Genomic DNA, 14,689 nt, shown 5'->3' with positions numbered 1-14,689 from the left:
TAACTCATTCTGGCTTTAAAAACTGAGCTTATAGGTAGCTACACTGTTTGCACTACATTATTTTGCCTCTATTGTTTATCACCGTTTTCCCAACATTCCAGCCTGCAGTGCACCATTTGTCCTGGTAGCCTCTCTATTCACAACATACAGGGTGTTCAGCCATTGTCAACCTGAAACCCCAGTGACTGCAGGATAAAGGGCCCCGTAAAGTCCTCTTAACACACTCACACCTGATGCTGCACGCAAACAAAGACCTGTAGATTCGTCATGCCTCCAGCCAGTGAAGCTGTGAGCGCACAGTTAGAGACATCCTTTGTAAGGATTTGGGCAACGTTTATCAGAAAAGACACATTTTAGTGACATGTTGTTTCTTCCCCCTCATTTTACAATCCTCTTGTGTAGTTCGAAGACCTCTCAGGGTCCAGTATGTTAATGAATAATCAAGTCTAATTACATTGAGTTTGAGGCTCAGTTTTAGACAACAGTGATAGGGTCACACTGATAAATTAAGTCACTTCACCAACATAAGGAGACACAATGAATACATGAGGAAATTAATACACAATCAGACCAATGCTGCCCTTTATGAGCAATGCTGTCATGTTACTGATTGGATTTAAAGTGGACAAAAAAATCTCAGTTTATCTCACATTATTGAGAAAAACATTGTTAACTTTCTTGCCAAGAGCCAGGTGAGAAGATTGATATCAGTCCTAATATAGAGATGGGTATTGATCCTCTCCTCTAGAAAGAAAATATTTTTACCATTTTCCCAAAAAATTGAACTGTTCCTTTAACTGTGCTAATGGTAGTACTTATTTCTCTGGACTCTATGTGCTTGGCATCTCAGTGGAAGAGAGATTGCAGAGGGCCTCAGCACTTGTGTGTTGTGGCTAATGACCTATGTCACTTCCATCTGCTTTTAGATCAGGATAAAGAAAGTGAAGATTGGTATTTTATAGCCTTAAGAGATGCAGCTACTGAGAGTAGAGGTGCAAAGGACATTATACTGACCAAACTGACTAAAAACTGATTTAACCACACCAAAGACACTTCAAGACTTACAAGTTCAGTTGTTCACAGCCGCTGCATTACTATTCACCCCACAAACCAAGTATACTCCCTTGTTCAAAGAATTACACTCCCAACATCAACTTTTCATTAAATATACATAAATCCAACATGGTTATAACGTGGACTACAGTGAATCTGCCTTAAAATGCAGAATGATAAATACTCAATCTATATGTAAATACGCGGTACATTGGGAAAAAAATCAAAACGCAGAAAAAATGCATTAGCTGCCCTATTTGATCAGAGCCCCAGGACCTGAAGTTAGGATTTTTAATGGAATCTGAGGAGAGGAGAGTGTCAGAGCCGAGGTAGGGAGGTGAGAGTATGAAAGCGTTCACAGGAGAACTGGCTATCTGAGAGGACGCCGGATAACAGAATGGACCTGAAAGATTACTTGCACTGAGTGGAAATGGATTTATTGCATTTGGAGGTCTCAGCAGCTTTTCTGCACTCCCACAATCACAAAAAAGACGAGAAAGTCATGGTTTACGTCAAATGGAAAGTAACTTCTCGTTTGACACTCAAACAGTGGTTTTCTGTTATGGCTCTCAAACGAAAACCTCAGTGTTCCATGTATAAAACATAAGAAGATGGTTAAGTTTCTACCATTTTAGGATATATATGGCAATCCAGACAATAGTTGTTAATGTATTTCAGGCTGGGTCCAAAATGACTCCCAGTTTACCATATAGTGCAGTATATTTGTATGCCAGCTCTATGTATGAATGTCTAAATTGTGAGTGTGAAAATGTATCAACTATAGTGCCCCTCAAAAATTCCACAATTGAATGAAGAACGTGTAGTGTCCACGGCATGGACTTTCTGCTAACAATCCCACAATGCAATGCTCCACATTTTATAGAAGATAATTGTGACTCAACAGCTGTCAGTGATGTTGCAAAATGATAATGATTCAAGTGTCTGCAATTTCAATGTACTGGTCACTATTTAGTAAACTATTTAGGTACTGTTATATACAAAGTATATAGAATAAGTATAAGTGAGCGAGGGAGTGGTTTCGAACACAGACTCAGTCTGGAAGTGGTAGACCAACCAACAGACCTTCATTACCATCCATAATGTCATGTCACTGACAGGGCTACTAATTATCTGCTGCTGCTCTAAGCAAAATTTCATATTGTTATTACTTGTCTTTAAAGGAAATGAAATAACTCAAATCAAAATGTGATGAAAAAAAAATCATCAAATCAGATTATTTAAAAACAGCTGAACTGAAAATCACATTGGGTCAAACACACTAAATGGCCGTGGTCAACCCGCTAATTGAGGAATGTATTTGTCTATGGAGTCTTATAAAGAGTCTTATAAATGCTGTGTGCATGTCACCATCTGTCTTTTACAGGGTGTGGAGCAGTAAGGTATGGCGATATGTGCCATGTAGCTCTGTATGAATCATGTGACATTCCACACATAGTGATTAGTGCCAAATTATTGTCCACACTGGGAACCTGAATGAAGTGTTTGCAGATGCCTGCTGATGCTGGGGCTTCAAACCTCTAATCCCCAAACTATAGTTTAACAACTTTGGAACAACTTATTTACGTCTCATAAAACAGAGGCTTTAAGATCCCGGGACAAATTACCCCACAGTTAAAGACAGTGGTGCTCTGATGTCATCGCTGTCATATGAACAAAGAGGACTTACTGGCAGTAAACAGCAGTAAAAAAAAAAAAAAAAACTGATGCCTGGGCCAATGTGAAATCACGTCTTAAATGTGAATGACTGTTTTCATGTTGCACATATGTATTGAAAACTGAGCACAACACATTGTAGAAAGAGTAGCTCCAACCATGCTTCATTTCAGATTCCACCAAGTCAGGCTGCGTCGCTTTGTAATTCTCTGCTGAATTTTAGATTTAATATCTTGCTGTTTAAAACTCATTCTGATACAGGTGCTGTAAATCAGACATGAAAAGACCTTCACCTTGAGAACCACATGTTCACAGCTTGGGGATTTGGTGAGATGCTCTGTGGGTGCACTGAAAATGCTGTATATCATAAACATTATGATCTTAAAGTCGAAATGCTGGAAGTGAACTAAATATTGTTACAGGCCCGTCTGGAAGATAGATAAACAGTTTGTAATGACACAGGGAATTAGAGAGAGGAGGAAGGAAATGGGTATGTGTCAGTCTTGACAGGGATAGTACAGTAGTTAATGCGTCCAATCTGCATGCTAAATAAACCAAGATGCGCACACACAGACACACGTATAAATCATACGCCATCACAAAATCTTTGATTGGACAGACAATAAACATTTTCTCATTGTAAAAAATGTCCTAGTGACATACACAGATAACAAGGTGGCCGCTCCTTTGCACATTTCTGCACATGATATGTAAAATTAATGATTATGAGGCTGCATAAACTAGGTGTGATCTGTTCGCTTGTTACAGCGATTGAGCAAAAGTGAAGCGCAGGCTTCCTGCACTGACTGTTGAGTGAGACTGTCCAGGGCTGTTGGCTGGAAAGACAGGAGTGAACCAGTGTATGTAAGTGGCAGCAGCTTCAATCACGAACCGTTTATGTCCATTAGACAGACAGGAATTATTTAGACAGGAAGCTGAATAGATACTTGTGATGTCAAACGGCTGTTTCATGTTGCAAAGGTTCAAATATTAATTTAGGGTAAGCTAAAACGTTGACATTATTTGGACCACAATGGACATTTGTAACACAGCGGACTACCCACAGTGCTATGTAGATGTGTTCCTGATTATATCATTACGAGCAGCCCTGTTGAAAGTTGGGTTACATCCTCATAATGTAAGACATCCATCAAGGTTTTAGAGCGGTTTTATTAAACTCTGAGTTGTAGTAATTAAGTAGAGTGAAAGCTATGAGGGAGTGAATCATGTCTGGACAAATACGTATTTCATAATTTACAGCAGCCCTTGTAATTTTGGTGATGAATAGTCATTCACAGGACTGGCCAATACATTTGGACATTTAAGAAATGCAAATAGCACAGTTGTGACATGTGGTAGGTGCAAAACAAGTTGTATACTTAATGAGCCCATTGGTAATGGAGTGTAACTACATTAATAGTATCTCACGCCTTTGGGTCTTCTCCGTGACCTCCTCACATAAATCTTTGTGGCATGTTTGTAACCACTACTTAATAACCTGCGGTCGCTGCAAATGCAAACCCCACACATACATATGAATGTGAAGTTCCCGTGCAGGCATACACGCCACGGTCTCGTCTGACCCATGGAATTCATCGGATAACACGTAGATCTGTCCACACGTTCTAACTGCCCTGGTATACAATAAATGGCAGCAGCTGTTCTTTAAAAGCTGCGTTTAACGAATGAGATTAATTAAGGTGTTCTTGCTTTAACAGCACAGGCCTCCTCTCCCCGACGGCTCTGTGCAGCGCCAGCTGTGGGAACGCGGCTTGCTTTATTGCCCCCTAGCTTGTGACACACTTCCTGTGCTCGTCTTAGCATTCTGCTTAGCACCGTGTTAAATTCCTACGCATAATAGACATTCTTCTGCCAAGAACCACTGAGAAGGTGTTAGTCATCTATTATGGGATCTGTAAGCAACAATAGCTGCTTAATGGAAAATACGGAACCATATCTATCCACAAAGGTAGCACAAAGTTAAGTCTGCATATGGAAATTATCATGGGAATTGTGGGTGCAGGTATGCTGATCATCTCCTTATGAAATGTTTTGTGGGTAAAGGTGCTGTGAAGGTTCAAGAAACAGTGTGATGTGAAAACGGAGCTGGAATCGGTCATCTCACTCTTAACTTCTACTTACAACTATATACTTCTCTTAAAGATTGCCATTTGCCAGGCCTGCACTGAAACACTGCCCTACTGTAATCACTAATTATATATATATATATATATATATATATATATATATATATATATATATATATATATATATATATATATATATATATATATATATATATATATATATATATAGTGTGATGAAGTGTGATGAAGAAAGAAGAAAGCAGTATGATGCACCAAAGGAGAACTTCAGGTGAAACTGCAGAGTTTAAAAGCTAAAGGAGACTTTAACGCTCCCACCCTTTACTGTTATCCCTCCAAAGTCCTCTGCTTCCACCTAGTGGTGACAAACTAAATTGACCACACTCTGAAGAATTTGGATGCCAAACTTAAAATCCTTAAAAATAAAAACAAATTTATTAGCAATCACAGGGAAAGAATGCATTACATCTACAGGAGCATTTGTTGAAATAAAAATGCTAATCTTATTTACAAAGTCTGCGATTGAATGTGTTCAGCAAGTTCAGCACATGCACATACAAATTGCAAATAGGCTATATTATTACACCGGTAATAAAGCTTTTCCCCAAATAACCCACAGTCACCCAAATTTGACAGCCCCTCACTGCTGCGGTCCCAACAATCTGACATTTAGGATTACGACGATCACCAACAGACGCAGAACATGTGAGATAACAGACCACGTGTGATGGATTTGTAGAAAACATTACAGTAAACTGCAGAAGCCATGTAGCCATACAGCATTGTAGCAGAAGGGATAACTCACCCTCCTCCAGCAACGCTCACACACACAAAAATACTTAAATTGATCACGAAGCACTGGCCAAGCAAGGGGCAGTTTAATATACAGTGATCAAGCCATTGTCTTGTCGCTGACAGGAAATGATCAATACATCGCTTTTAGATGACACAGCGTTGTTCTTTGGGCTGCTAAGGCTTCTGCAAAAAGACATCAGGATTCAGACAAGGGTGTGGCAAGCCATGGATGACATCCAGCATCTGACGCTTTGAACTAATGGACCGTCGTCTGTTCTCCATAAGCTCAGTCATCATGACTAACAATGGCTTTCTGTTATTCAACCCGGACAAAATAGGGATTTTGAAAACACTTGGGCACACCCATACTGTGTTCAGACAATTAAAAAAAAAAAAAAATAAAAATAAAAAAAATAAAAGAAATCCTTTAACAACCTGAGAACTGCAAGAAAAAGTTAGCCCACATTTCAAGCTTCATTAAAGTGTCACAGGCTTCACGTGAAACAGCATTCAATTACCCACCAACCAAACCAAATGTAACATTTTCTCATTCACCTCACATCAACCATCATTTTTGTCTCTTTTCTTTTTTAGACATCATAATGCATTTATGAGATAACAAAACATAAAATGAGATTGTCGAGGGGTGGGGTTAAGTGGGATCAAGGGATAAATGCTGCGCCTGTAAAAAGTGTTTATTTATAATAGTGGGTTAGAAGTTGCACTGGGCAATCTGATTGGAACACACACTTAGCCGAAGGCACTTAAAACTCTGCAGACCTATCTTAGGATTTTGCTTCAGACAAAACCATTCACAGTCTTACCTTCTATTAATCTTCACGTTATGTGTAAACTTTGACTGTAGTCACTTAATAAAATATATACTTTCTCACGCCAGCAAATGAAATGCAGGCTATATTGCGAAGATTTAAATCAAGAATTTAAAAAAGGTATTAGCACAAGCTCATCATTTGGCAAATAACTGTTAAAAACTACAATCACAGCCTCGTCACCTAAACACCACATGTTGACAAGCAACAGAACGGATGTTTAAATGTGGAGGAGGTCCATCCTAGACCGGGTAAACCCAGCTTGATCTGCCGGCGATTTGATTTCGTCCTGCAGCTCAGGCTGGAAACCTGTACGTTATTCTATCCTGCTTCCGTTACATATTTGCGGGGACCAATCACAAACTGGCTTATCCACCTGGCGCGCTATTGGCGGGTTTAACACAATGACGATAGAGAAGCGACCAAGCAGCTACTTTAGTTTACATTCAACATAGCGGCCACCGAAGCGCAGCAACCCGTTGATGCCGTTGTCGCTGCTACGTCACCCGGATCGTTGGTCTGATTGGTTGAAGGACTATCCAATTGCGTACAGAGTCATTTGAACTATGCCTGTTGATCACGCCTCTTTGCAGTAGAAAATACAGAGCAGACTCCCCAGACTAATGTTCAATCTTTAAAGATTGAGCTTGGTCTGGTGATATCCAGACTAGGTCCATCCTGGACCAGCTGGGGAACACCACACACTGTAACATCGTTAAACTTGCAGTATACTCGCCATTCCCGACCTGTTGCGCGACAGTGTAACGTCATGGGAGCGCCGTAACTATTTATACTTGCGCGTGGCGGTCGCGACCCTAGTTGCAGTCTTCTCCTGAACAGAGGTGTGGCAACTGAGGAAAGGCTACCGACTTTTGCCATTTCTATGGACTAGAAGAAGAAAAGGGTAAACAATGGCAGAACTGGATGAGGAAGAACAGCTGCTTTTGAGCCTGCTTGTAAAGAAACAAAGAAAAAGAAGGTGGAATGTTCGTCCTTTGAATAACGCCAGACATAACTATGGTGAGTTCAATATCCTCTTGAAACAAATGAGGATGACAGACGAAGAGAAGCACTTTGAATACTTCAGAAAGTCTGCACAACGATTCGATGACCTACTTCGTCGGATCAAGCCTGTCATTCACCATAAAAGAACTCATCTAATAGCGTAACTCTCGCCAAAATGCAACCTAGGGTCTTTTTGTGAATGTACCCGAGTCAAACTTTCGTTTAAAAGCAAATTTAGGACGGAATCGCCACTTTTAAGATTCACCGTATTTTCATTTTTCGGTCAAATGGCCTTTTGAATGGGAGTGCTAGGGACACTTTTATGCTAGCCTCAAAATAGATATTTATAAAACACTAAGAAGGCTCGACACAACATAAAACTTTGCTCGTATCACCAGGGGCTCTACACCTTAACGAAAGCATTGACAACATTGTTTGTGTACACAGTTTACTAAAAAGAAAGGTTTTGAGCAACTCACGTTAGCAGTTGTTGTTCGCCATTTTCCCAGTCAAAAATAGGCGATCTCCAAATGCGAATCAACGGACTCCATAGGAGGAAATGTCATTCCTATATGAGGCTCCTTTTTCAACTACAAGGTCAATATTGTGTTTCATTAACGACAAATTATCCGTGCATTTATATGGAACTAAGCTTTTGGAGCTTTCCATCTTTACTCTCCTCCCTCGACTATTTTTGACTGGCTCGATAGACGGCGACCGGAAGAACAACTGCTAACGTGAGTTGCTCAAAACCTTTTTTAGTAAACTCTGGGTACACAAACGATGTTGTCAATGCTTTTGTTAAGGTGTAGAGCCCCTGGTGATACGAGCAAAGTTTTATGTTGTGTCGAGCCTTCTTAGTGTTTTATAAATAGCTATTTTGAGGCTAGCATAAAAGTGCACCTAGGACTCCCATTCAAAAGGCCATTTGCCCGAAAATACGGTAAATCTTAAAACGTGGTGATTCCGTCCTAAATATACTTTTAAACGAAAGTTTGACTCGGGTACATTCACAAAAAGACCCTAGGTTGCATTTTGGCGAGAATTACGCTTTAACCCAGTACGTTTACAAGAAAGAACTCGTCCATGCTTCCTGTTTGCGCTAGCGAGAGCTACGTCATTTTGTCACACTGTCACGTGAGGTCGCAGGTCGGGAACGGCGACTGTAAAAAGGCCTTTAGACTCTTGTTTCGAAGGGAACAGAAGCTATTAAAAGAAATTTTTAAAAACTTAGACACAAAGCATGTCTGTAATGACTGGCAATAAGGCATGATGGGTAGACAATCCACCTTCTAGCACAGTACTGTAACAACTTTTCAAGACTCCAGATAGTTGGGGTGGCGGTAGTGCTGTACAGGGGCTACACATGTATGGTGTACTGGGTGGTGCAGGTTTGACGGTAGTGAGCAGATAGCTGGAATTACTTCACAGAGGCAGTGGAAAGGATGGCTGTCGAGGTCCCATGACTATTAGGGGGCTGAGGCCAGAGCTGCAACTGGGGAGGGGGGATGGGCGCTTCATTTTCAGCTTCTCCGTGACTTTGAATGCTGGATGAGCCACTGCAGCGTGATATCTGCAGAGGGGAGGATATTAATAAATTTTATAACCTCAGCAGGCCCACATAGATGTAGAACCATTTAAACACTGATCTGCACTTTACCTATATTGTCCTTCTCTTTGCAGGAGACAGAATAGCAGCAGATCTCTCGGTCCTGAATGGCAGACAGATTCCTGAAAAAAGGAAAGTAGGAAACATGAAACCTCTATGTGGAAATTAGAGTCTTATGTTGAAGTGGATAAAAAAAAAAAAATAAAAAAAAATTCCCCAACAATAGAGATGTCCTGATCAAGATGATCCAATACCGCCATCAAAACATTTGTCATTTTAACCAGATAAAAAAATGTAAAATGTTACATATAAAAATGTGGTCACAAGCGTGGCTATTCAAACATGGCAGGTTTTCGCAGGATGTCCAGGATGTCCCGTGTCGCGCAAGTTACAATTATAGTGACGATTCTCTCTGACCAATCACTGGTGTGCAGTGTTTTAATTCCACCTTTTAGTATCGGCTCCGCTCGCTTGGAACCTTGAGGGAGGTCATACCAAAGAAAGTACCAGGTACTATCCACAACTTTTGCCAATAGAAACCCAAAAAGGAACAGTTTCCAAGCCAGACAAGTTGAGCCGTGCCATACCATGCAGGGGAAATAAGGCAAAATGATTCACTTACACCATATGGCCAGAAGTTTGTGTTCCATGATTCCATGTAATTGTTGAAGCCAAAACTATGGTCATTAATATGCTGCTACAAACAGGCTCCATTCTTCTGGTAGGACTTTTAGTTTAGTTTAGTCTGAATATTGTGGACAGTCCCCTTTAATTATCTGTATAGTAAAAAGGAGCAGCTTTAGCCTCTATTGCTAATTTCCGGCTGTAGTCCCCGGCCAGTTGTCAATAGGCATCCTAAAATACAATGTTTAAAACATTTTTTATTTAAATTCACAATATTTATGTATTATTTAAGTATTTTTGATTTAACACAGTAATGTGGCTACCCATGTCCACATTCTTTTGGTCACACAGTATATCATTTAGTGTGTTGAAATGTCTGATTTTATCATTTTTGGATCACCACTGGGAAAGACTCACATGGTACTCCTGACGATGATTTATCCTGCACTAGTTATAACTATAGGATACTTGACGCCTGAAGCAAGTCCTGACGTTTGTGCAGGATTATCAACAAAAATACTGTAGTCTTGAGTGCCTCACATTTTTTCAATCAGCTGCTTCTCATCAAGTGCGTTGGGTAGGTCTCGTTTGTTGCCCAGGACTAGAACCTGAAACATGGAGAGGAAAAAAAAGAAAAAAAAAAGAGAACGGGCTGATCAATATCCACCACAGCAATGTATCAGCATTATCTCACAGTGTGAGCAGTCAATTTAAAGGATTTTTCTCAACCATGTGCTTCACAAATCACAGAATCCTTACTGTTAGGGAAAAAAGAACTGTCAATTCAATTATCCTGTCAGCTTAGATATAGAAAACTCATTAAAAAAAAAAAAAACCTGGCTTGGGCTCAAATGACCACTTAGTGTTTCATCAAGCCTGAGTCACTGCAACCCATTAGTCGCAGTGATTACTAATTATGAGTTTAATCCGTGTGTATGACCAGAGTCACCAGACCCTCAGAAATCAATGTGATGAACTAAGGTGAGGCTGGAACATCATGAGCTTTTGGGCCAAAGACCACAAGTGTCCTCTTACGGGAATTCCTTGTAGCTGTGGTTTGTCTAAAAGGTTGTGCAGTTCATTTCTGGAAGCTTCTATCTTCTCTCGGTCTGCAGCATCCACCATGTAACTGCAAATGGGAGAAAATAAACACGACTTAGAGAGTTTGGCAACACTAAATACCAGTTTTACTAAATCAAAATTGAAAAACAAATATTTAAAACTCTTACTACGACAGGAATTTTGTAATGACAATTATATGGAGAGATACCAAGCCAAATTTAAACATATTGAATTAGTATTGTATTGCAACAGTATGTATAATTTCCATTCAGTTTTCCAGGATTCCAGCGACCTTAGGAAGTCAAATAGTAAATGTGTGGTCATAAAGTCCACCTGCTCTACTTTGTACTGTCCACAAACTTACACTATAGCATTGACTCCTCGACAGTAGCGCTCCCACATGCTTCGGAAGCGAGGCTGTCCCCCTATGTCCCATATCTGAGGAGAGAAAGCACGGAATCAAAAATGCAGTCATAGGCAAGACAAAAGCCTTGTTCCCTTTATAAACCAATCATGGCACCATTACTGATAGGGTGCAGACTAGGCAGGGCTGGCACTGGTCCAGTGTAAAACAGAATTCAGTTTTTTTCCAACAGTGAAAGCATTCAGTTGGACATTTTGCTTGTTAGCTTACCTTTATTGTCACATTGCCTTTAGTGACTTTCCGCATGTTGAAACCAACTGTGGGAATCATGTCTTCACTGAACTGGCCTGACTGCGCAAGAGAAATGGAAGACAAAAAGCAGCATGAACTATTAAGTGTGATGAAATGGTATTAGAAATATTCATCCAATGAGCCTTTTTTCTATCTTGGTGCTATTTAATTTCTACCATTTGTGTACTGACATTCATACAATGTCAGTGTCTTTCCATCAGTATCACCACATAAAAACGTTTCTACATGTAATTAAGTCAGTATGGTTTGTTTCATCTTATTTAGAAGTCACATGAAAAGTCGAGCGGAAATGCACAAGAAAGATATTATTTGATTACAAGGGTAATTTTTTGCTGATTAAAGCCTCTAACTGAATTTAAACATTTGAACATGAATCATGTTAGGATGATGGCATCTATGCATCAGCATACTTTAGCTTCCAATCAAGCTTCCAAAAGCTTAATGTGCCATACAAGGCATTTATCCTAAAAGCGGGGTCACCCATCTCGATGTAACCTGCATTGATATCAAACATGCAGGACAACTTTAATATCCTTGGTTGTATAGCTCATATACAGCCTGGGCCCAGTCCAACAGTCTTGCAAAGTGAAGAAGGCAGCTTTGTTCAAACCTACTTACAGATCACCTGATGTGACCACAACAGAGTCAGAAAAAAATGTGTATTCATGAGATGAATCCAGAACACAGGGAGCCTACAGTACTGTGGCCTATAACTTGACTTAAGACTATAGTGTGGTCTATAGACCTTTTTCACGGCAGACAGGTTGACCTGTCATAGTAGGCAAAGCACAGGTGTATTCAAAGCCATTAATGATGGCTGCATTCCACTTAGGAGAGGCCCTGGTATTGGGCGTGCTGACTCACTGAAATAGCTTACTGGGACACTTGATGGAATTGAGTCATTGTTAAGGTTATCATATTTCAGCTGTGCTTTTCCTACTATGACAAGTCAAAATGTCTGTTGTGAAATAGGTCCATTAGCTAGAAACAGAGACATAAACACTGGACTAACAGAAAATATCCCTTAGCTATACCCCATACCCACCCAAGGTTGTGACAGGTTAAACAAGCTAGACATAAAAACAAACTGGTCAAACAAAGAAAGAAATATTTATAAGTTTTAACATTAACAGTGTTAGACCTAACAACAGAGGAATATCGTCTAATGCAATTCCCCTGAGGGGATCAATAAAGTGTTCCAATAGATGACATGCTGCGACTAGGTGACCCAGGCCGCTTCAATCCACCCTAGCTTGATGACGTAGACAAGACAGACTGTTTACAAAGTTAAACGTGTGGCCCGTGTTGTCAACATCACTCCGGCAGCTATTACAAAGCATTCCGTTCCCATGACCGGTTTCATAAGTATAAAGGCACAGTCATACCAAGAACTTCGTCACTCTAGCTAGCCAAACAACAACTGAGTGAAATACTTTACCACAGCAAGGCACCAACACTATCCAGTCATACAGTCATGACTCACAATTAGATATAAATGTTGCAGCGATTAAAAATATTTTTTAAGATTCAACCTCTCCCAGGTAGTAACGTTAGCCTGGGCCCATACCGACAGTGCTTGTTTGCTAGCTAGCTACTTACTGCAATCACATTGACGAATGTGGTTTTCCCAGAGTACTGAAGTCCCACCAATGTAAGCTCCATTTCTTCTTTCCAAAAGAGGGACCTGAACCAGTCCAAAAGCCTGTTTATGAGGGCCAGCATCTTGGATATTAAGGTAGTCGCAGTCTCTGTGGCAGTCTGGATGTGAACTGGCTAGCTGTCTACATAGGAAGTAGCTAGCTGCTTTGTCATATCATGTGATCTACTGACAAGTGTCGCTAGTGCCTGCGCGTGCGTACTGAGAAGCGCGTGAATCTCTCGGGAGCGCGCACGGTAAAAGGGGAGAAGAACAAGTTTATGTTTTTACATGTAAAACGTTACGTTTTACATACTGTTTCAACACTGCTCTGTCATCAGAACTGGTCAAAGATAAGTGGTTAAACAGGATTTCAAATCTATGGCAACTCAATGCCACCCCATTTGTGGTAGGGTGAATACAGATATACTGTATTCTGACAGACGGTATGAGCATTCTGGTCTGTAACTACTTTTTTATTTTATTATTATTTTATGATATTACCATATTATAAACAAATCTGTATTATCTGCATTCCCTCTGTTTAATATAAAAGATGTGAGATACATATTATAAAAAGAGAAATATTATAGTTTTAGTGATTTATTCTATAATAACTCTGCTTTAGACACTTCAGATACTTTACACACTAGGAATTTATTTTTTTATGGCATTTTCCCATAACAGTCCACTAATGAGCTATGTGTTAAAAGACTCTCAATGATACTCTCTCTTTGTGTGTGTGTGTGTGTGTGTGTGTGTGTGTGTGTGTGTGTGTGTGTGTGTGTGTGTGTGTGTGTGTGTGTGTGTGTGTGTGTGTATTCTTTTTTCTGTGTGTCACAGAATTCTGCAGGACAAATCTATGGCTTTAAGGCATCACTGTTCTAGAACCTTATGTCACAGGCTGCAGTTGATGAACACACAGCCAGACACAGCTTCAGAGGTTAATTGCACTGGGACTGGACTGGACTTGGTTATCATTTAAGGAGAACAAATAATTCACACATTCAGCAGGATTTTTTTTTAGGAGTGTCTGCTGTGTACATGGGCAAGAGGAAACAACAGTGAAGCATTCATGCTGTAAAAATGGACAATAGTTAACAACATACCACACCTAGAGATTGGCATGGTTTTATTTCAGTTAGCCTAATAGCTGGTTTGATTTGCATTGAGAGATGATTTTATGGAAAGTACCCCATGCCAATCTCTAGGTATGGTGAAGGGTATGTGATGATGTGGGGGGGCTATTTTAATTCCAAAGGCCAAGGGAACTTTATCAGGATCATAGTATCCTGGATCCATGAAATAACTGGCCTTTAAAAATAAACATCTGCCTGCCTCTATGGGAATTTAACATAGGGGTGTACTTACTTATGCCACCTGTATTTTAAGGAAGAACATTTATTTATTTACCATACATTATTCATTCACAAAGAAAATTGGTGTCCAAAGATTGGCTTTTTCCTCATTTTTTTAATTAAGGCATTAAGATCAATTTGCAAAAGATGATTTTTGTATTCCTCTTTTTAGTCAACTTCAGCATGGGTGTCCTAATTTTTTCACATGACTGTATTAGGAAACCTCTGTATGTATAAGTGGCAGTAATGTATTGCTTGTGGA

At 39.9% G+C, this 14,689-nt stretch overlaps 1 protein-coding gene across 1 annotated transcript; it reads right to left on the bottom strand.

The window, feature by feature from the left end:
* Nucleotides 1–5,244: 5,244 nt before the first annotated feature.
* On the bottom strand, nt 5,245–13,256 carry LOC144516466 (ADP-ribosylation factor-like protein 8B). The gene is made up of 7 exons (XM_078247783.1): nt 13,033–13,256; nt 11,392–11,472; nt 11,122–11,195; nt 10,731–10,824; nt 10,236–10,303; nt 9,123–9,193; nt 5,245–9,035 (listed from the first exon to the last, which is right to left on the bottom strand). The coding sequence occupies exons 1-7, from the start codon at nt 13,153–13,155 to the stop codon at nt 8,986–8,988; spliced, it is 561 nt and encodes a 186-aa protein (XP_078103909.1). The 5' UTR covers nt 13,156–13,256; the 3' UTR covers nt 5,245–8,985.
* Nucleotides 13,257–14,689: the final 1,433 nt, after the last annotated feature.

The sequence above is a fragment of the Sander vitreus genome, chromosome 4 (assembly GCF_031162955.1).
Source record: "Sander vitreus isolate 19-12246 chromosome 4, sanVit1, whole genome shotgun sequence".
Lineage (NCBI taxonomy): Eukaryota > Metazoa > Chordata > Actinopteri > Perciformes > Percidae > Sander > Sander vitreus.
This window is presented reverse-complemented; position numbering and strand designations above follow the sequence as displayed.